This window comes from Nothoprocta perdicaria, unplaced genomic scaffold, assembly GCF_003342845.1.
Source record: "Nothoprocta perdicaria isolate Ctin4 unplaced genomic scaffold, notPer1 scaffold_50, whole genome shotgun sequence".
Classification (NCBI taxonomy): Eukaryota; Metazoa; Chordata; class Aves; order Tinamiformes; family Tinamidae; genus Nothoprocta; species Nothoprocta perdicaria.
Genome location: NW_020455755.1, coordinates 2,448,855 through 2,463,980, shown reverse-complemented (window position 1 = coordinate 2,463,980; position 15,126 = coordinate 2,448,855). Strand labels below are relative to the sequence as shown.

Sequence of the window (15,126 nt, the reverse complement as noted above, 5' to 3'; positions counted from 1 at the left end):
AAAAAAAAAAAAAAAAAAAAAAAAAGACCGGGGAGGGAGCAGTGATGAGGCCCGAAATAGTCCCTTCCGGCGGCGGATCCCTCCGCCGCTCTCATTGGCCCCGCGCGGGCGCGTCGCGCCGCCCGCCGCGATCCTTCCGCCCCGGCGGCGCAGTTAAGGCGGGCGCGGGCAGGTGAGGGCAGGCCCCTTCCTTCCTTCCTCCTTCCCTCCCGTGGCTGTATCCTTCCGCCGGCGGGGGCAGCTTCCGGATCGCCGCGGCTCTCCGCGCTCGCTGGCCCGCTCCGCCATTGCGGTCCCGCCGCCCGTTGTGCCCCGGACCCCGCCGAGCCGCCGCCGCTCCGGGCCGGCTTCGGACTGGAGCCTCAGCCCGCTACCACCAGCGCCGCCGCCATGGCCCAGATCCTGCCCATCCGCTTCCAGGAGCATCTCCAGGTAGGCACCGGGGCTGCGCGCGGGGGCAGCGGGCGCCTCCGGCGGCGGCCGTTGGCGGGGGGGAGGGGAGCGGAGCCGCCCGCCCTCAGGCAGCGCCCGCCCCGAGGCAGCGCCCGCCGCGCCGAAGGGCACCTTCCCCCCGCCTCGAGCCGCGGCCTCCCCGCCGGGCCCGCGCGCGCCGCCCCCGCCGCCGTGGGCGMGCCTGGCGCCGCGCCCGCACCTGCTGGGCGGCGCGTTGCGCGGCGCGGGGCGGCTCGAGCGGCCCCGCACGGCGAGGCCCGGCCGGCGGTGAATCAGCGGCGTGTAAACTTGCCTCCATGTCTCTCTAATCCTCTCTTTTTATTTCATTTTTTTTTTTTTTGGCAAAATACCCCTTGAGGTCAAGGGGTCCTTTGGTAAAAAGGCTCCGTCAAGCTGTTTCGTTGGAGTTGGGGCTCCTTGTGTTGCCCTCTGTGAGGGGAAAAAAATGTGTATGGCAGCAAAACGCGAAGGCCACTGCGGGTTTCCTGTGCCGCGGGCGCTGCAGCGGCTGCTCTGCGCCTGCTGGCCGTGAGCCTCTGACACCCCCAGACCCAGGGCCTATSCCAAAACCCGAACAAGATACTAACAGGTCACTTCCAAGCACTGGCTTTTTTATTTATGCTTTTCTCCAAAGTGGTCCCTTGACCGATAGAGCCGCTCCAGAATTTGTTACTGGTGTTATTTAGAAGGCAAACTTACCCTCTCAGATGAGCGTGCACCTCTAATGCTGCTTGGTGGAGCTGGCTTGGAGCCCTGAGCTCCCACGCCGCGCTGAGGTGCTCTTGCTGCAGTGATAGGGGCTTGTCCTGGCTGAGAAGGAGCTTCCCTTGGAGGAGAACTTGTAGGGCAAATTTTACTCTAGCTTATGTGAGACTTTCCAATGGCTCCCTTCTTGTCATCCCTAGCCCTGTTTCTTCGTGATGCCAGCCTGTTTGGGTGCCTTGTCTTTGGCTAACTGGCAGGCACCAGCGTAGTAACAAATCTCCTTGATTTCTCCAAGTTACCATTTTTTTCTATCTTGAGTGAAACAAACTTAATTTCTTGACTGTTTGTTAAGGAACCATTAAAAGAAGCTTATTTTGCTTCATAAGCTGTCATTGTCCACACTGTCATTGTTAGATAATGACAATACTGCCATTTTTTTTTCTCTCCCATTTATCTGACTTACGTTGAAGCTGTTGAACAGTGGACTATTTTACTTTGATATCAATATAAAGCTAGAATAGAATTCATGATTCCAGTGTAGCTCTGGACTCCTGTTTAGAAGTGGCAGGAAAATGTCATTAACTGAACAAATCTTCCATGCAAAATAAATATTCTTGAGTAGTGGGATTATGTGGAACCTGGCATTGAGAAGGCTGAAACTTTCTTTTGTATTGAGTAGAGCAGCTCTTAATAAAGTATTGTGGAAACATGTCTATGATGCATTATTTAAGATACAAACCATGCATGTGACCAACCAGCAGGTCTCTGATGACATGAGTGCTCTTACATAATGGAACTCATCTGCTTCACTCCAGGGGCACTGATAGGTTTTGTGCCACTACAACTGCAGAAATTAAAGTCTGTCTCCTCTGCCCAGTCTTCCCTTCCTGTTTAATGTAGAGGGGGGTGACTTGATAATGTGCCCTTCACAGCTGCATGTACAAGCTGGTCATAAGACCTGGTGTCCAGCCCTCTGAGCCTGCACCTATGGGCCTCTGCCCACAACCTTCAGTTGGTTTGTAACTACTGAACTTCCTCATTTTCTTTCATTGAAAAAGCTTAGAGGAACTTGAATGCTGGGAGGTGCCGTTTTCATGCTGAGCCTTCTAGTTAGCTGAAGTGAAGTTTGAGAACAGAAACAGCGATATTGCTACGTTATTGTAGCTCTGGGCTGTTTCAGCCTCCTGCAGGCTGTTCATAACTCATCTTGATGAATCAAGACGACTTCCACAACTGTTTCTGACCTACATCATCTAGGAAACTTGTCGTGCCCACTGTTACGCAACGTGGGCAAGTGTATAGCTAATGTTTAACTGAACAACATGGTACCCAACTGGAGCCTCTTTCATTCAGAGTCTAGTAGTGGATAATAATGGACAGAAAATGGTCAAGTCTGTGCAAAACTTGTCTTCATCCCCATGTCTCAAGGCAGCTGCAGTCCATGTCACCTTGCTTCAAGGCTGCTGGCATTAACTGTTGCAGTTAGCACCTTAGTGAGCCGATATGGGTGGCAGTGAAGGGTTGATGGTTCCAASAGCCCTGTGCAGTGGTGCTTCTGAATCTCCTTGGGATGCATTACAGCATATTCAGTACCCATAATTTGAACTGAAGATCCCCTCGGACCAGGACAAGTACCATGTGACAAACTATTACCTTACCAGGTCTAAAGGAACTTTTGATTTTTATGTTTGTGTTGCTGGGTCGGAGGTTTTATATTAGGCAAGAGTACCTAGCTCCCAAATCGGAGCAGCTTTGGGAATGCAGGCTGTTATCTGTGTATTGTCTACTGTAGAAGTCAGCTTTGGCACAAAATAGCAACGCTGTGCAGCAGCAGCAGAACTGTCCCCTTAGAGATTTCCAAGGAAAATTTTGGTTCTTCTGCCATCAAAACTGCCAGACTCTTGTCATAGAATTTTACAGTGAAATTTCTTATTTGAAGTATCCATGGGAAAGCAATCCAGTGGACCCATAGTGTGAGATCAGAGTATGTTGAATGACTGCAAATCTGGCACCTAATAGCAGCCCATGGGATCAGTACTGGAGGATGAAAGTAAAATTCAACTGTTAACTGTAATGGATGCATGAAACTTCTATGATATTACATGTTCCTGGTGAATGAAAAGGAACAACACAAGCTAGAAGGAGATGAGCTGACCACAACTTAATTTAGCCGTATTGTCCTAAAGTACACAAAATTGATTGGTCTAGGCATGCTGCTGCACTTTATATGACTTAAAGCATTTAACAAATACTTTTATCAACTTCTATATTAAAAATCTGTTGTTTTGGCTAGTGTAGGCAGTACTGAGAACAGCAACTTCTGCAATGAGCAGTCATAGTCTTTGACATTGAGACAGAACTATCCTTTTAACTAGGAAGAATGTTCCTGTATCTAGTTGGTGGAAAAGTTAACCCGGGGCCTGTTGTGCTCTTCTAGTGCTTGACCTGCTCTCACAACTGTGTCTGGCTGTCTCAGGGAGATAACTGAGTGCAGCTGAATGGCAGAGGTGCCGCATAATAAACTTGCAGTTGAACAACTTCACTGTAACAATGACCATCCTGAAAAACCAATTCTTTCATAGCTTAGTATGTCCTAAAACACTAAACCTCTTCTATTACAGCACTAGTTTGAAGCACTGGGCTCTTTAGTGGTGGAACTTAAAGGCTGTCTCTAATGCTGGTTCCCCTTCCCCAGTTTCTGCTTCTCTGTAGACTCAAATTCCTAGAACCAATGAACTTGGAGTATTCTTACAGAGCGTATAGGTGAAAATTCATAACAAAAAAAGGCCATGTTGGATCTAGGCTCCCTGAAACGTGTGTGTGTGTGTGTGTGTGTGTGACCTAATTGGACAGGCACCCTTACCGTGCATAGGCCCTAGTCCTCTTGGCATGTCCCTAACGGATACTGCAGCAAACAGACCTGGCTCGTCTTGGTGACAGCTTCATGCTGGGGCTCCGTGGTTACTTAACCAAAGATAAGTAATTGTGGCCAGTGGTTTTATGATCAAGTTACAGCAGGTCCAAGCTCTAACTTTGAGCTGAAGCAGTCGCATAGCACATGGGGAGCTGCAGATCGGATAATAACCTCAGCCTTTGAGGCTGGGGCACAGCATAGGAAGGTTAGGGAAGTAAAAGAGGTCTTGAATATTACAGAGATCTCTTATCTGTTGAAAACATGACTTCCTAACCTGTCAAACTGTAGTGCTTACCCTGCATTGGTAAATAGGGAGTACTTCAGTGCGGCTAACAGGCTGTAGGGCTCCTGTGTTGCAGAACTGTAGTCAGTCACTCTAGGAGATCAGCATAGATCCATGTCTTTTGCGATTTTAAAATTTGCTTTGCCYGAGTATCACATAAGGAACAAATAARTGGCTTAAATATAGCCTGGTGCCTCAYTTGTTCAAACAAAGTCGGGTAAAACCTTGCTGTTGTGACAGAACTGTGACTTGCTGCACATGGAGGTGGCTGTTCTGTGCTTCCTGAAAGACTAGTAGTATTCCTGTTATTGCACAACTGTGTGACTTGTAGCTGTGTGCAGATAAGTGGCTCTGGGCAGAGACTGAGCTTGTGGCTGCAAGAGCAGTGGTTACATCCTGTTGAGTGTTGGAGTTGCGGTGAAACGCGTGCTCAGCACTTCTGTGCCCTTCCTTGTAGGCGAGGAGAAATTATCTGACAGCTAAGCAAATGGTCACAAAAAAAGCAAATCTTCCAGGAAGAGGCCAACCAGGCTGTTCATACGCATGTAAAACTGCTGACGTTTGACATCAAGCTTAATGGGAACTTCTCTGGGTAAATTACCAAGAACGTGCCTGGAKCGTCTTCCAGTGAAAACATGATCTTGCTAGTCAGACTTTTGTTTGCCGTATTAAAGATTTACCTCTCTTAACACTCTTCAGATAAATGTTACCGTGTAACTTGGTGGCTCAGTACAGTGTGCAGTTGACTGAACCATCCAACTGCCAGACTCCTTGAAGGCTGCATCTCTAGGAGAGCAGTTGCCACATCTCTCTGGCAACCTATTTCTTAGTGCTGCTGTCATCAACCACTGCCTTCACAGAAGAGTTTGAAAACCTCAGTACTRTTTCTAATAGTATTTCAATACTACATCCCCAAAATACCTCTGGCCATGTTGTGTAATACTAATCTCAGTGTATCTGTTTGCTTTGCTTAGTTTTCTGAACATCACCACCTCAGTCATCTGAACTTTAGCCTTTAGAACTTAGGAGAAGGGAATAATAAGTACTCCAAGCATTAGTCTTTACTTTTAAGAGCTGTGTGCCTCATAATTGGGTATCAATAATACTCACTATTAGCTTCAAGGGAAATCAAGGGAGACGTGGTATTATCTTGGCTGATCAAGCATGTCTCAATACTTAAAATAGAGTTGATTCATAAACTTAGATCTCATGAAATTGTGGTGGTTTGTTAATAGAAATTACTGTGTACTTAGACCTCACTAATGGTCATACCTCTGTCTGAAAGTATCTCCAGGCTTTCTTCAGAACTTCAGTGCTGACTAAATCTATTTAAAAAAACAAAACAGCAACAACAAAAAAAAAAAAAGATTGAAAATGGTCTTCAGTCCCCATCTACCAGTCCTAACCGGGGATGGACACCTCAGATGTCACTCCTAGCAGATGGCAGAGATTGGTCATAATAAGATAAATCTGTTTTGCAGCATCTAAGCAACTTCAATTGAGTGGCTAAGTCTAGACCTCCCTAAGAGGTCTGCCATCTGCCAGAACTTGTTCCTTGAATTATTTTGTTTTTCTATTTAGCAGTGTCAGTTTGAGTATAGCGCTGTGAGTTTACTACCAGGCTGAGTACCTGGCACGCTGTAACTGCAAATTAGCAAGGAAACTGAACATTTGATAAATAACATTGCACTAGTTGAGCCTGCAGCCCTAGTAAAAGGAARCACCTCCTCCTAGTAAATCTGTCCAGCTCTACCAGATGAGACCATTACCATCTTCAAAACTTCTCTGCTCACCAGGGATGGTGACTGGGTTGCTTACAGCCCTGTGTAGTGGACACACAGATAGCAGAATCTCTTTAAGACATCTGTCTCCTGTAAGAGTCAGCTAAAACACTTGATTTAAAGGGAAAAAAGAAAAAAAGAACTCCTCATTTGAAGGAGTTTCCTACCTTTAATGTCAGTTGGATGGATCTGTAGGGAAGCTGTGCTTGAGTGAAAGTGTTCATTATGTTAAGCTGCAGGAAATTTAGGTGTTTTCCTGTGAAAGAATGGCTTCAGCTGGTCAGCATCAGGATAACTAGCTTGATAACTGCCTTCAAGAATTAAGCTTAAATCTGTTGTGGTTCTAGCCCTACCATCTCTTACTTCAGAAGTAGAAAAGCTGGATGGACCTAGTATTACTAAAAGATATTATTAATTCATTATGTAAAATGATCATGAAAGGAGCCCCTAAGCATTAGAGAGCCTGAATATGTCTTTTTAGTATAGGATTAAAAACTTGACATGCTTGAACCCCGCTGGAGAGTTTCAAAGGGTAAATATAAAATATAAAATACAAAATACATGGCATGCCATAATTCAAGCGTTACTTCCTTGCATGTGCTGTCTGAGAGGCAGAACAAAAGGGAAGTGTAGTAAAACACCCTGTTTATCAGAAGCTGCAACAGAATAGCTAAGGCGCGGTCATCTCCAAGCCCTGCAGAGCCCAACTGATAAGAGCTTAGCATTCTGCTTCAAACTAGTCCTCTAAACTTAAAATGGCTTTGAAGATCCGGCCATTTTAGAAGATGTGAAAGGGTTTGCAGTAGAAGTAATCTCCTAGGGGAAAAAAATGTCTCAAATGTTAGAAAAAATTCCTCTTGTGGTAACAAAACGGAGCCACGTTCCTGAGGTATGTCCTGGGCCACCCACAAGCTGGACATCTATATGTAGCATGAAACCATTTTTTTGTTGTTTTTGTCCTCATTTGTACTGTTAAAAATGGAATAAACTTCYAGTAATGATGTTTTAACACATTGATTTGTTGCAAAAGCAGTGAAGTGGCTTTGGCTAAACTTCTTGTGCAAGCTATGCTGGAATTGTAATTTGAAGGTAAGCATGTAAGGGTCTGTAGAAGCAGATCGCAGCTCAGTGGGAAGTGAGATGATTTGTTGTTATCTTGTGTTTGAAAGATGGCTACAGATGAAGCATTTCTGAGCTCAGTACACAACATCTTGTGTATGCTGACTCTGCCTTCCCCATAATACACAGCCTTGCTGCTAGTCAAGCCATGCTAATTGCTAGACAGGTAGCTCTTTTTTTAACTCTGCAGGGATAACGATAAAGCTCAGATGCTTCACATGTGACATTAAGCTTGAAATAGTGATAGCTGCCTGCCATGCTCAGATGGAATAAGTTAGGGCTCCAAGTTTGGAGGCAAAACTGATAAGAGTAAATATTGAAGCTGTGACACTGGTACTGCTCACAGGAGCAGGCTCAGGGCACCTTAAGCAATCTGAGGGGCTCAACGCTTGAGTTCTAAAAGCAGCAAGTTGTGGATAAGTCCTGAAGACAAAGTACCAAGTACTTGAACTCCGCCAGGCTTCTTCAGRAAGGCTGCTGGGCATAACTGGGAGCGGGCAAGAACTTGTGTCGTACCATTTACGGGCAGCAGGCTTCTAGCTGTCTTGTCATATAGGGATATGAGGCCTGGTGTCTCTYACAACTTTCATGAGACCTGTCGGTAGCTCTACTGCAGTTGTAACTTATGGCTAAACCGTTTTGTCTTCCAGCTCCAAAATCTGGGCATCAACCCAGCAAACATTGGCTTCAGCACCCTGACTATGGAATCTGACAAATTCATCTGCATCAGAGAGAAAGTAGGAGAACAGGCTCAAGTGGTGATCATTGACATGAATGACCCCAGCAACCCTATTCGAAGACCAATTTCGGCTGACAGCGCTATCATGAATCCTGCTAGTAAAGTCATTGCATTAAAAGGTATGGAGATCTTGAAAAAGAATTGTTTCAAGTTGCTCAAGAGCTTTCTCTAAGACTAGTTTATGAATGATCCAAATCTCAGGCTATTCCTGTGGGACTATCCCTTGCCAATTTTACAGAACTTTTGGGGAGCTTAGATTTAAACCTTCAGAAAGTAGCTGGGCAGTAAGGCTTGCGACTAGTTTTCTCATTAGGGTGAATATTTGCTTCACAATCCAAATGTTTATGACTTCTTAGCAGGAAGAGAAGAAGAGTTCAGGCTTTAAGAATACTTCTGGCATCTCTATTCTGGATCTTTTTAGCGGCAAGTGAGATCTGATCTTTTAAGCGCAGGAGAATATTAAGGTTGTGGAGAGGGAGGAAATRTTCCTGAAGGGCCTGAAGTTTGGCCAGAAGAAGGCTGGTGCACCAGTGTTTGCATAATCATAGTATCAGTCAGCGATAAGGAAAGTAAAACTACTTGTGGAAGACTCATGTAGTTAATAGAGCACAAGGTCAGCTAACACCATGTCTCTGGCRCTGTGGATAACAAGCATTCTTCCAGGCTCTTCTGAGAAGCAGCTTCAAATGCTCTGTCATTGTAGAAACTCATATATTGGTAATATTTATAAGATCTAAATGTATTCTTGTGTTCTTGAAGTTTGTCTTTAATACTGTGCTCCTGTTTTGTCACAACTTTAATGCTTTCTTGTGTGTGCAGATGGTGAGTTATCTCAATTGATTGTACTAGTTCTTGTCCTGTCTTATGAAAAGAGAAAGAATCAAATGGCTCGGATGTAAAGTGCACGCTGAACAATGAAGTTAGAAACAGTGAAAAACCTTAAATCAAGAGGGTTTTTTTGGTGCCCTTCCAAGCATGGGGATCCTTTAAGATTCAGAAACTTAATTCACTCAAGAGCTCAGAGTGCACTTAACTTAGCACAATAATCTCAATACTAAGCTTTTTATAAATAAGTCTGACCCCTTTCAACTTGAGTCTGGTTCTTGCCTCTTATGTATCTTGTTTATTGTGTAGGATAGATGCTACCTGAATCTCTTCTCCCTTGACTGTAACGCTCCCGCTGCACTAGCAAAGGAGAAAATTGCTRTCCCATAGCCCAAGTTAGGCTCCATTAGACAAACTTCTCCAGCACTGGCTGGAGAAACTCCTGGCTCATTATTTTGATGGTTGAACCAGTGATGACTTCTAAACTAATCCTTAGTGAGTGAAGACAGTTGCACAAATGACATTTATCGTGTTCAGATAATTAATAACTGTAATAGATTGTATCTAGTTTCACCTAATCTTTTAGTATTCCTCCAGGGCTACATTATCACATACTTAAATAGCTGTCTCCTAAACTAGCAAGAGTTGGTCGGAAGTCTGTCTCTTTATTGAACAAGAAGGAATATTTTCATACATACGCTGCATTGTGGATTCTCTCTGGTGGAATTAACTAAAAATGATTGTGAGGATGCATATAGTCACCATTCTGTGGAATTCAAAGCACTTTAACCTTTTAGAGCTTGTGTTAGTCACTTGATTCCTTTCCTTGCACAGTTTGTGGTAGTGTACAATTTGCATCTGGTAGTTCTGTGTAACCCATTAGTGTAACTGAAGGGTTCTAGTTAATGAGTCTGAATTGCAAAAGCCTTCTATCAACTTGAACTTTCCATTCTGTTTTTGTTATGCCTAAAATGAATGTGGAAGTAGTTTTTAGTGACCCTGGCATAGTGCGCTGTACTTCAAGAGACTCAGCAGTGCTTTAACTCCGATATGATGTAYGTGATGCTGAAGCTCTTGTTTTGTAAAAAGCTGTTTTCCACGTCTGCTTAAGGTGGATAATGATGACCAGTTCRGTCCCAAATTTATACAATTGTGTGATAGCAGAACTAGCTCCAGCAATATGGTGTAGTTAAAAGTGGCAGTTSATCACTGAATGATACAAGCAATATACAGTGGCGCTCTCTAAAAGCAAGCAGGTCATGAGTTTAATGTTATAGTGTAGCTCCTCTGCTTTTAACCAGTGCATGAAATGGCAGATGGAAGCTGCAGCCTCACTGACAAGGTTGTGTCTTCTAGCTGGAAAAACGCTTCAAATATTTAACATTGAAATGAAGAGCAAAATGAAGGCTCATACAATGACAGACGATGTCACCTTCTGGAAGTGGATTTCTCTGAATACCGTCGCTCTTGTGACGGATAACGCCGTCTATCACTGGAGCATGGAGGGGGAGTCCCAGCCTGTGAAAATGTTTGATCGTCACTCTAGTCTTGCTGGCTGCCAGATCATCAACTACCGCACTGATGCCAAGCAGAAATGGCTGCTGCTAACCGGCATATCCGCCCAGGTACGTTACCACGACCGAGACCCACGCAGAAGACTTGGAGCTTGGCTCATGTTCTCTGGGAGCAGGACTGAAGTGGTCTGCCTAAAACACTGTTAGGAATGCAAATGCTTGTAAATATTTAAATAATGAAATTAGTGCAACTAGAGACCTTAGAACAGTGGCTTGAACGCTAGTAAAGTGTCAAGAGTCTGAAGGCACCCTTCTATCAAAGACGTTATGATGTTTCAGCGTGATATGACAATGTATTTACCAAAGCCAATGCACATGAAATGCTGGTCAGTTACCTTCTTCTCGTTCTTGTTCTGTCTTGTCTAGCAAAACCGTGTTGTGGGAGCAATGCAGCTCTATTCTGTAGATAGAAAAGTGTCACAGCCAATTGAAGGGCACGCAGCTAGCTTCGCACAGTTCAAGATGGAAGGAAATGCTGARGAATCCACACTCTTCTGTTTTGCAGTAAGAGGGCAAGCTGGGGGTAAGGTAAGACTTGTTTCTAAACATATTGTAAACTTATTTCATAAGCTGAGCTTAAATAAACTATTATATTTTTATTTGATCTAAGATTTAAGTTGTGTTTGTTGTGTTTGAATTAGAAGATGAAAAAACTGTAAACACTAATGATCCAAGGCTAATGAGCAACATAATACCAGTGCTAGAATTCYGTAGACCAGTTTTTAGTTCTGTTTTGTTTCCCTATTTAGCTAGATTCAGAGAARTCATTTCTGAAGAGTGTTACCCCATTGAAGTATGTAAAGGTGACCTAACTTAATTCTTAAAGTTTTAAGCAGCTAGTGATAACTAAAGATCAGGCTCCCTGCTGTGCACCCCCAGTTTTATGGAGCAGAATAGTCTGCCGTCCCTTTAGCCTGTGAAAACATTCAGAAGGAGTAGTTGCTAAGASTACCTTACTTGCTTAAACATGGAATTAAGTCCCAACATTAAACATGTAGCTATAGCTTTGTTTACATATATATATAYAYACACACACACACACATTGGATATATTGCACATAGTTTGTATACAAGAACTAATAAGCTTATCTATTTTGCAGTTGCATATCATTGAAGTTGGCACACCACCAACAGGGAATCAGCCATTTCCAAAGAAAGCAGTGGATGTCTTCTTTCCTCCTGAGGCACAAAATGACTTTCCTGTTGCGATGCAGGTACAATATTCACAAGAGCAGTGTGAGAACAAGTCTGTAGCTTCACTTGGCCCGTATGACTGTACAGCAGAGTGCTGGAAGCAGGTGGTCAGTATAAAACTGAGGCTTGGCACTAGTGTAAGTGGTTTAACTTAGTCGTGGGAGGGTATTTGCACCTGCTTTAGTAGTAATAAGTCAAGTTGTGGACCCAGGCAGCATTCAAARAGAACTTATATAACAAATATTATGTATCTTTAATAATTTTCTAAGCTCTTAAAATATGATTCTAACATAATGGYATCTTTGCAAATACTCAGTTATACAGTAACGTTATTATAGTACTCTGAAAGTGGCACTCTGCTGATTCTCAAAGGCACTTTATTTATTTAATGCAGTACCTAATCTGATGAATCTGTTCTTGTCTTGCAGATCAGTGACAAGCATGATGTGGTGTTCCTGATAACAAAATATGGCTATATCCACTTGTATGACCTGGAAACTGGCACCTGTATCTACATGAACAGAATCAGTGGAGAGACCATATTTGTTACTGCACAGCATGAAGCAACAGCTGGGATTATAGGGGTCAACAGAAAGGGACAAGTAAGGAACTGTGGGCTGGAACCCCCTTGCTTAGCCAAACCCACTGGTCTTTACTGATTCACTGCAGTATTCATGTCAGTGTCTAAAACCTCTGGAGATGAACAAAATGGAATAACAGAATGAACAATATATAGTATTATCTGGTACCTGAAATAGGAGTAGGCTTCTGGTTTCCTACACAAATACTGTTGCTTGTTAAACTTAAGTACTACTGATCAGGAGCAGTTAAGATGCTGAGGACAGGTTATAGAAACACAATATTTAACCCTGTATCTCTAGCATCTGTAARTAGTTAATGTTAGATTATGACAGTGGTTCATCTCTTCTGGTGCAGTCAGTGGATAGTAGAGATTCTTCTCATCCAGAATTTCCTTTCTAGATAAAAATGCAAGACCTTGCAGTTGTCAAGGAATAGAATAACTTTCTATATGTGCCATAGTTTTCCTTTTAGAAATCAGCTTGTGATTTGGYGCACTGTTATATTTAGAGTAACTAGAAGTTCTCCTTATTAACTTACTTAGGTGCTGTCGGTGTGTGTGGAAGAAGAGAATATCATTCCCTACATCACGAACGTGTTGCAGAATCCTGACCTAGCCCTGCGAATGGCTGTCCGCAACAACCTGGCAGGAGCTGAGGAGCTTTTTGCCCGRAAATTCAATGCACTGTTTGCGCAAGGGAACTACTCAGAGGCAGCAAAAGTGGCAGCTAATGCCCCCAAGGTAATAGACCTGAATAGAACAGAATTGATCTGAAAATAGTGTTGAACTCCAAATTAAATATCATGATTCAGAAGAGCTCACCGAGTTTCGTAGGTGATAAGACTAGTGTTTCACAACAGCTTCTCTTGCACTAGTTTAGAACTTGTTAACATAACCTATGGAGAACTTRTACACTGTATGTTGAGACTACCCCTTGTATGCTGGAAGACTGTAAAGCTTTTGTGAAGTCTGCAATGGGGGAAGRGATTAAATAATGAAATAATGGCTGCCTGGTATGTTTTTAGCATTCATCTTAACACCTGCAATGATAAGTAAAGTTGCTGTGAAAAGACAACCTCCCGCTGAGGCAGCAGCTGGAAATAGAATAAAAAGGACATTAGGAGCAAAGAGCTTGCTTGCAGGGTGAAGCRTCTTAAATCTGTAAGACAGCTCTCTGAACTGAAATCTATATTTCTGTTGGAACTACTTTAATAAACTACTGTTGCGCATTTTGAAAGCAGTGCCTGAGCTGATGCTCAATCATACTCTTTCTGGCTGTTATTCTGGCCTGGCAAAGTTTAATGTTGCTGCAGAAAGCACTTCTAACTTCAGCTTTCTAGATAAACTCTTGCCAAGTCATCATAGTGGAACAGAACACTAAAGTGCATCTCTTYCTGGCAGGGAATCCTGCGTACTCCAGACACCATACGCCGGTTCCAGAGTGTTCCAGCTCAGCCAGGACAGACTTCCCCTTTACTGCAGTATTTTGGCATTCTGCTTGATCAAGGGCAGCTGAATAAGTATGAGTCTCTGGAACTCTGCAGACCAGTGCTTCAGCAGGGACGCAARCAGCTCTTGGAAAAATGGTTAAAAGAAGATAAGGTAAACTTGGGAGAGTTGCGTTTAAGGCCCTAAAGGGGCATACCTGGCAGAYAGCCCTTTTTTAAAAAGAGAAATTTATTGGGCTACCTTTAGTTCACTSTGATCTAACAAATGAGGTGTTCATCCACCTGTAATTGACTCGTATTACTGTAAGAGAATTGACTGGATGATTATGTAGAATTAATAAAACTGTTCAAGGCTGCACCAGGGTAAACTTTGCATGAAAGGCTTCAGAGCAGCTGCTGTTTCTTCTGAAACCATTTCAGGCTTTTTTTGGATACTCTTTCAAATACTTTGAGCGGAGGCTAAACTTCTATAATTAGGTGAAGCAATGCCTTAATATGTTGGATCACTGAGTTCTTACTAGTCCTAAAAATGTACTTGTGACTTTCAAAGCAACATAAGGAAAGGAATCCACTAGATGACAGCACTAGCCAGCTCTTTTTGCAGTCAATTGGGCTTTGAACTTCTCAAGGAAAGACCAAAAGGAAGATAAATGGGGGAGAGTGTCCTAATGCATTTCAGCATTGCACTGTCAGTGTGGACTGACGGTATGTGTGTCTCCAAACAGCTGGAGTGCTCGGAGGAGCTGGGAGACCTTGTGAAGTCTGTTGATCCCACACTAGCACTTAGTGTCTATCTAAGAGCCAACGTTCCCAACAAAGTTATCCAGTGTTTTGCTGAAACAGGACAAGTCCAGAAGATTGTTTTGTACGCAAAGAAGGTGAGAAGAAACTAATGTGTTATTCCTGTCCTGTATTCAAGAATGACTAGCCTGTGTTCCAAAGGCAACTCGATGTAACTGGGTATCTGAGGGTCTGTATAGAACTATATAGTTTGTTCTAAGGTAATTATTAACMATCCCTGCCAGACTTGGTACCTGATTCCTTTCACACTTCTCTATGTAGCCTCTTCCAAATGAAGAAGTTACAACTGACTTGTGTAAGATACTGAYAGTAGCTTTTACCAAGTTCTGTATTTCAGTAATGCTTGTGTTCTTGCTGAGTAACTGCTTTTCACTCTCTGCAGGTTGGATATACTCCAGACTGGATTTTCTTGCTGAGAAAYGTAATGAGAATCAGCCCTGATCAAGGACAGCAGTTTGCACAAATGCTTGTCCAGGATGAAGAGCCCCTTGCAGACATAACACAAGTAAATCATTTTATTGCTATGAAATATTAGTTTCAAGGCCATAGACTAGTAAGAGGAGGCATGCTCTAACTACTGTTACAATATTGTTTTCTGCCTAGTTTTAAGTACACTAAGTTGCACCTTAGTGATATGAGTGTAAACTGGGTTTAGCTTTAGTGGAAGCTGTGCTTTGTGTTACTTTGTTTACATAGGCACCCAGTTCCTG

At 43.3% G+C, this 15,126-nt stretch overlaps 1 protein-coding gene across 2 annotated transcripts in view; it reads left to right on the top strand.

Annotated features, from left to right (window-relative positions):
• Positions 1 to 258: 258 nt before the first annotated feature.
• Positions 259 to 15,126, top strand: part of CLTC (clathrin heavy chain) — a 32,304-nt gene continuing 17,436 nt past the window's right edge. For both annotated transcript variants that reach the window (XM_026047727.1, XM_026047726.1), the window contains exons 1-10: positions 259 to 432; positions 7,906 to 8,113; positions 10,176 to 10,444; positions 10,760 to 10,921; positions 11,494 to 11,607; positions 12,016 to 12,189; positions 12,711 to 12,908; positions 13,569 to 13,769; positions 14,341 to 14,493; positions 14,799 to 14,921. In XM_026047727.1, the coding sequence (XP_025903512.1) occupies positions 391 to 432; positions 7,906 to 8,113; positions 10,176 to 10,444; positions 10,760 to 10,921; positions 11,494 to 11,607; positions 12,016 to 12,189; positions 12,711 to 12,908; positions 13,569 to 13,769; positions 14,341 to 14,493; positions 14,799 to 14,921 (1,644 nt within the window). In that variant the 5' untranslated portion in view covers positions 259 to 390. The remainder of the gene's footprint in view (positions 433 to 7,905; positions 8,114 to 10,175; positions 10,445 to 10,759; positions 10,922 to 11,493; positions 11,608 to 12,015; positions 12,190 to 12,710; positions 12,909 to 13,568; positions 13,770 to 14,340; positions 14,494 to 14,798; positions 14,922 to 15,126) is intronic.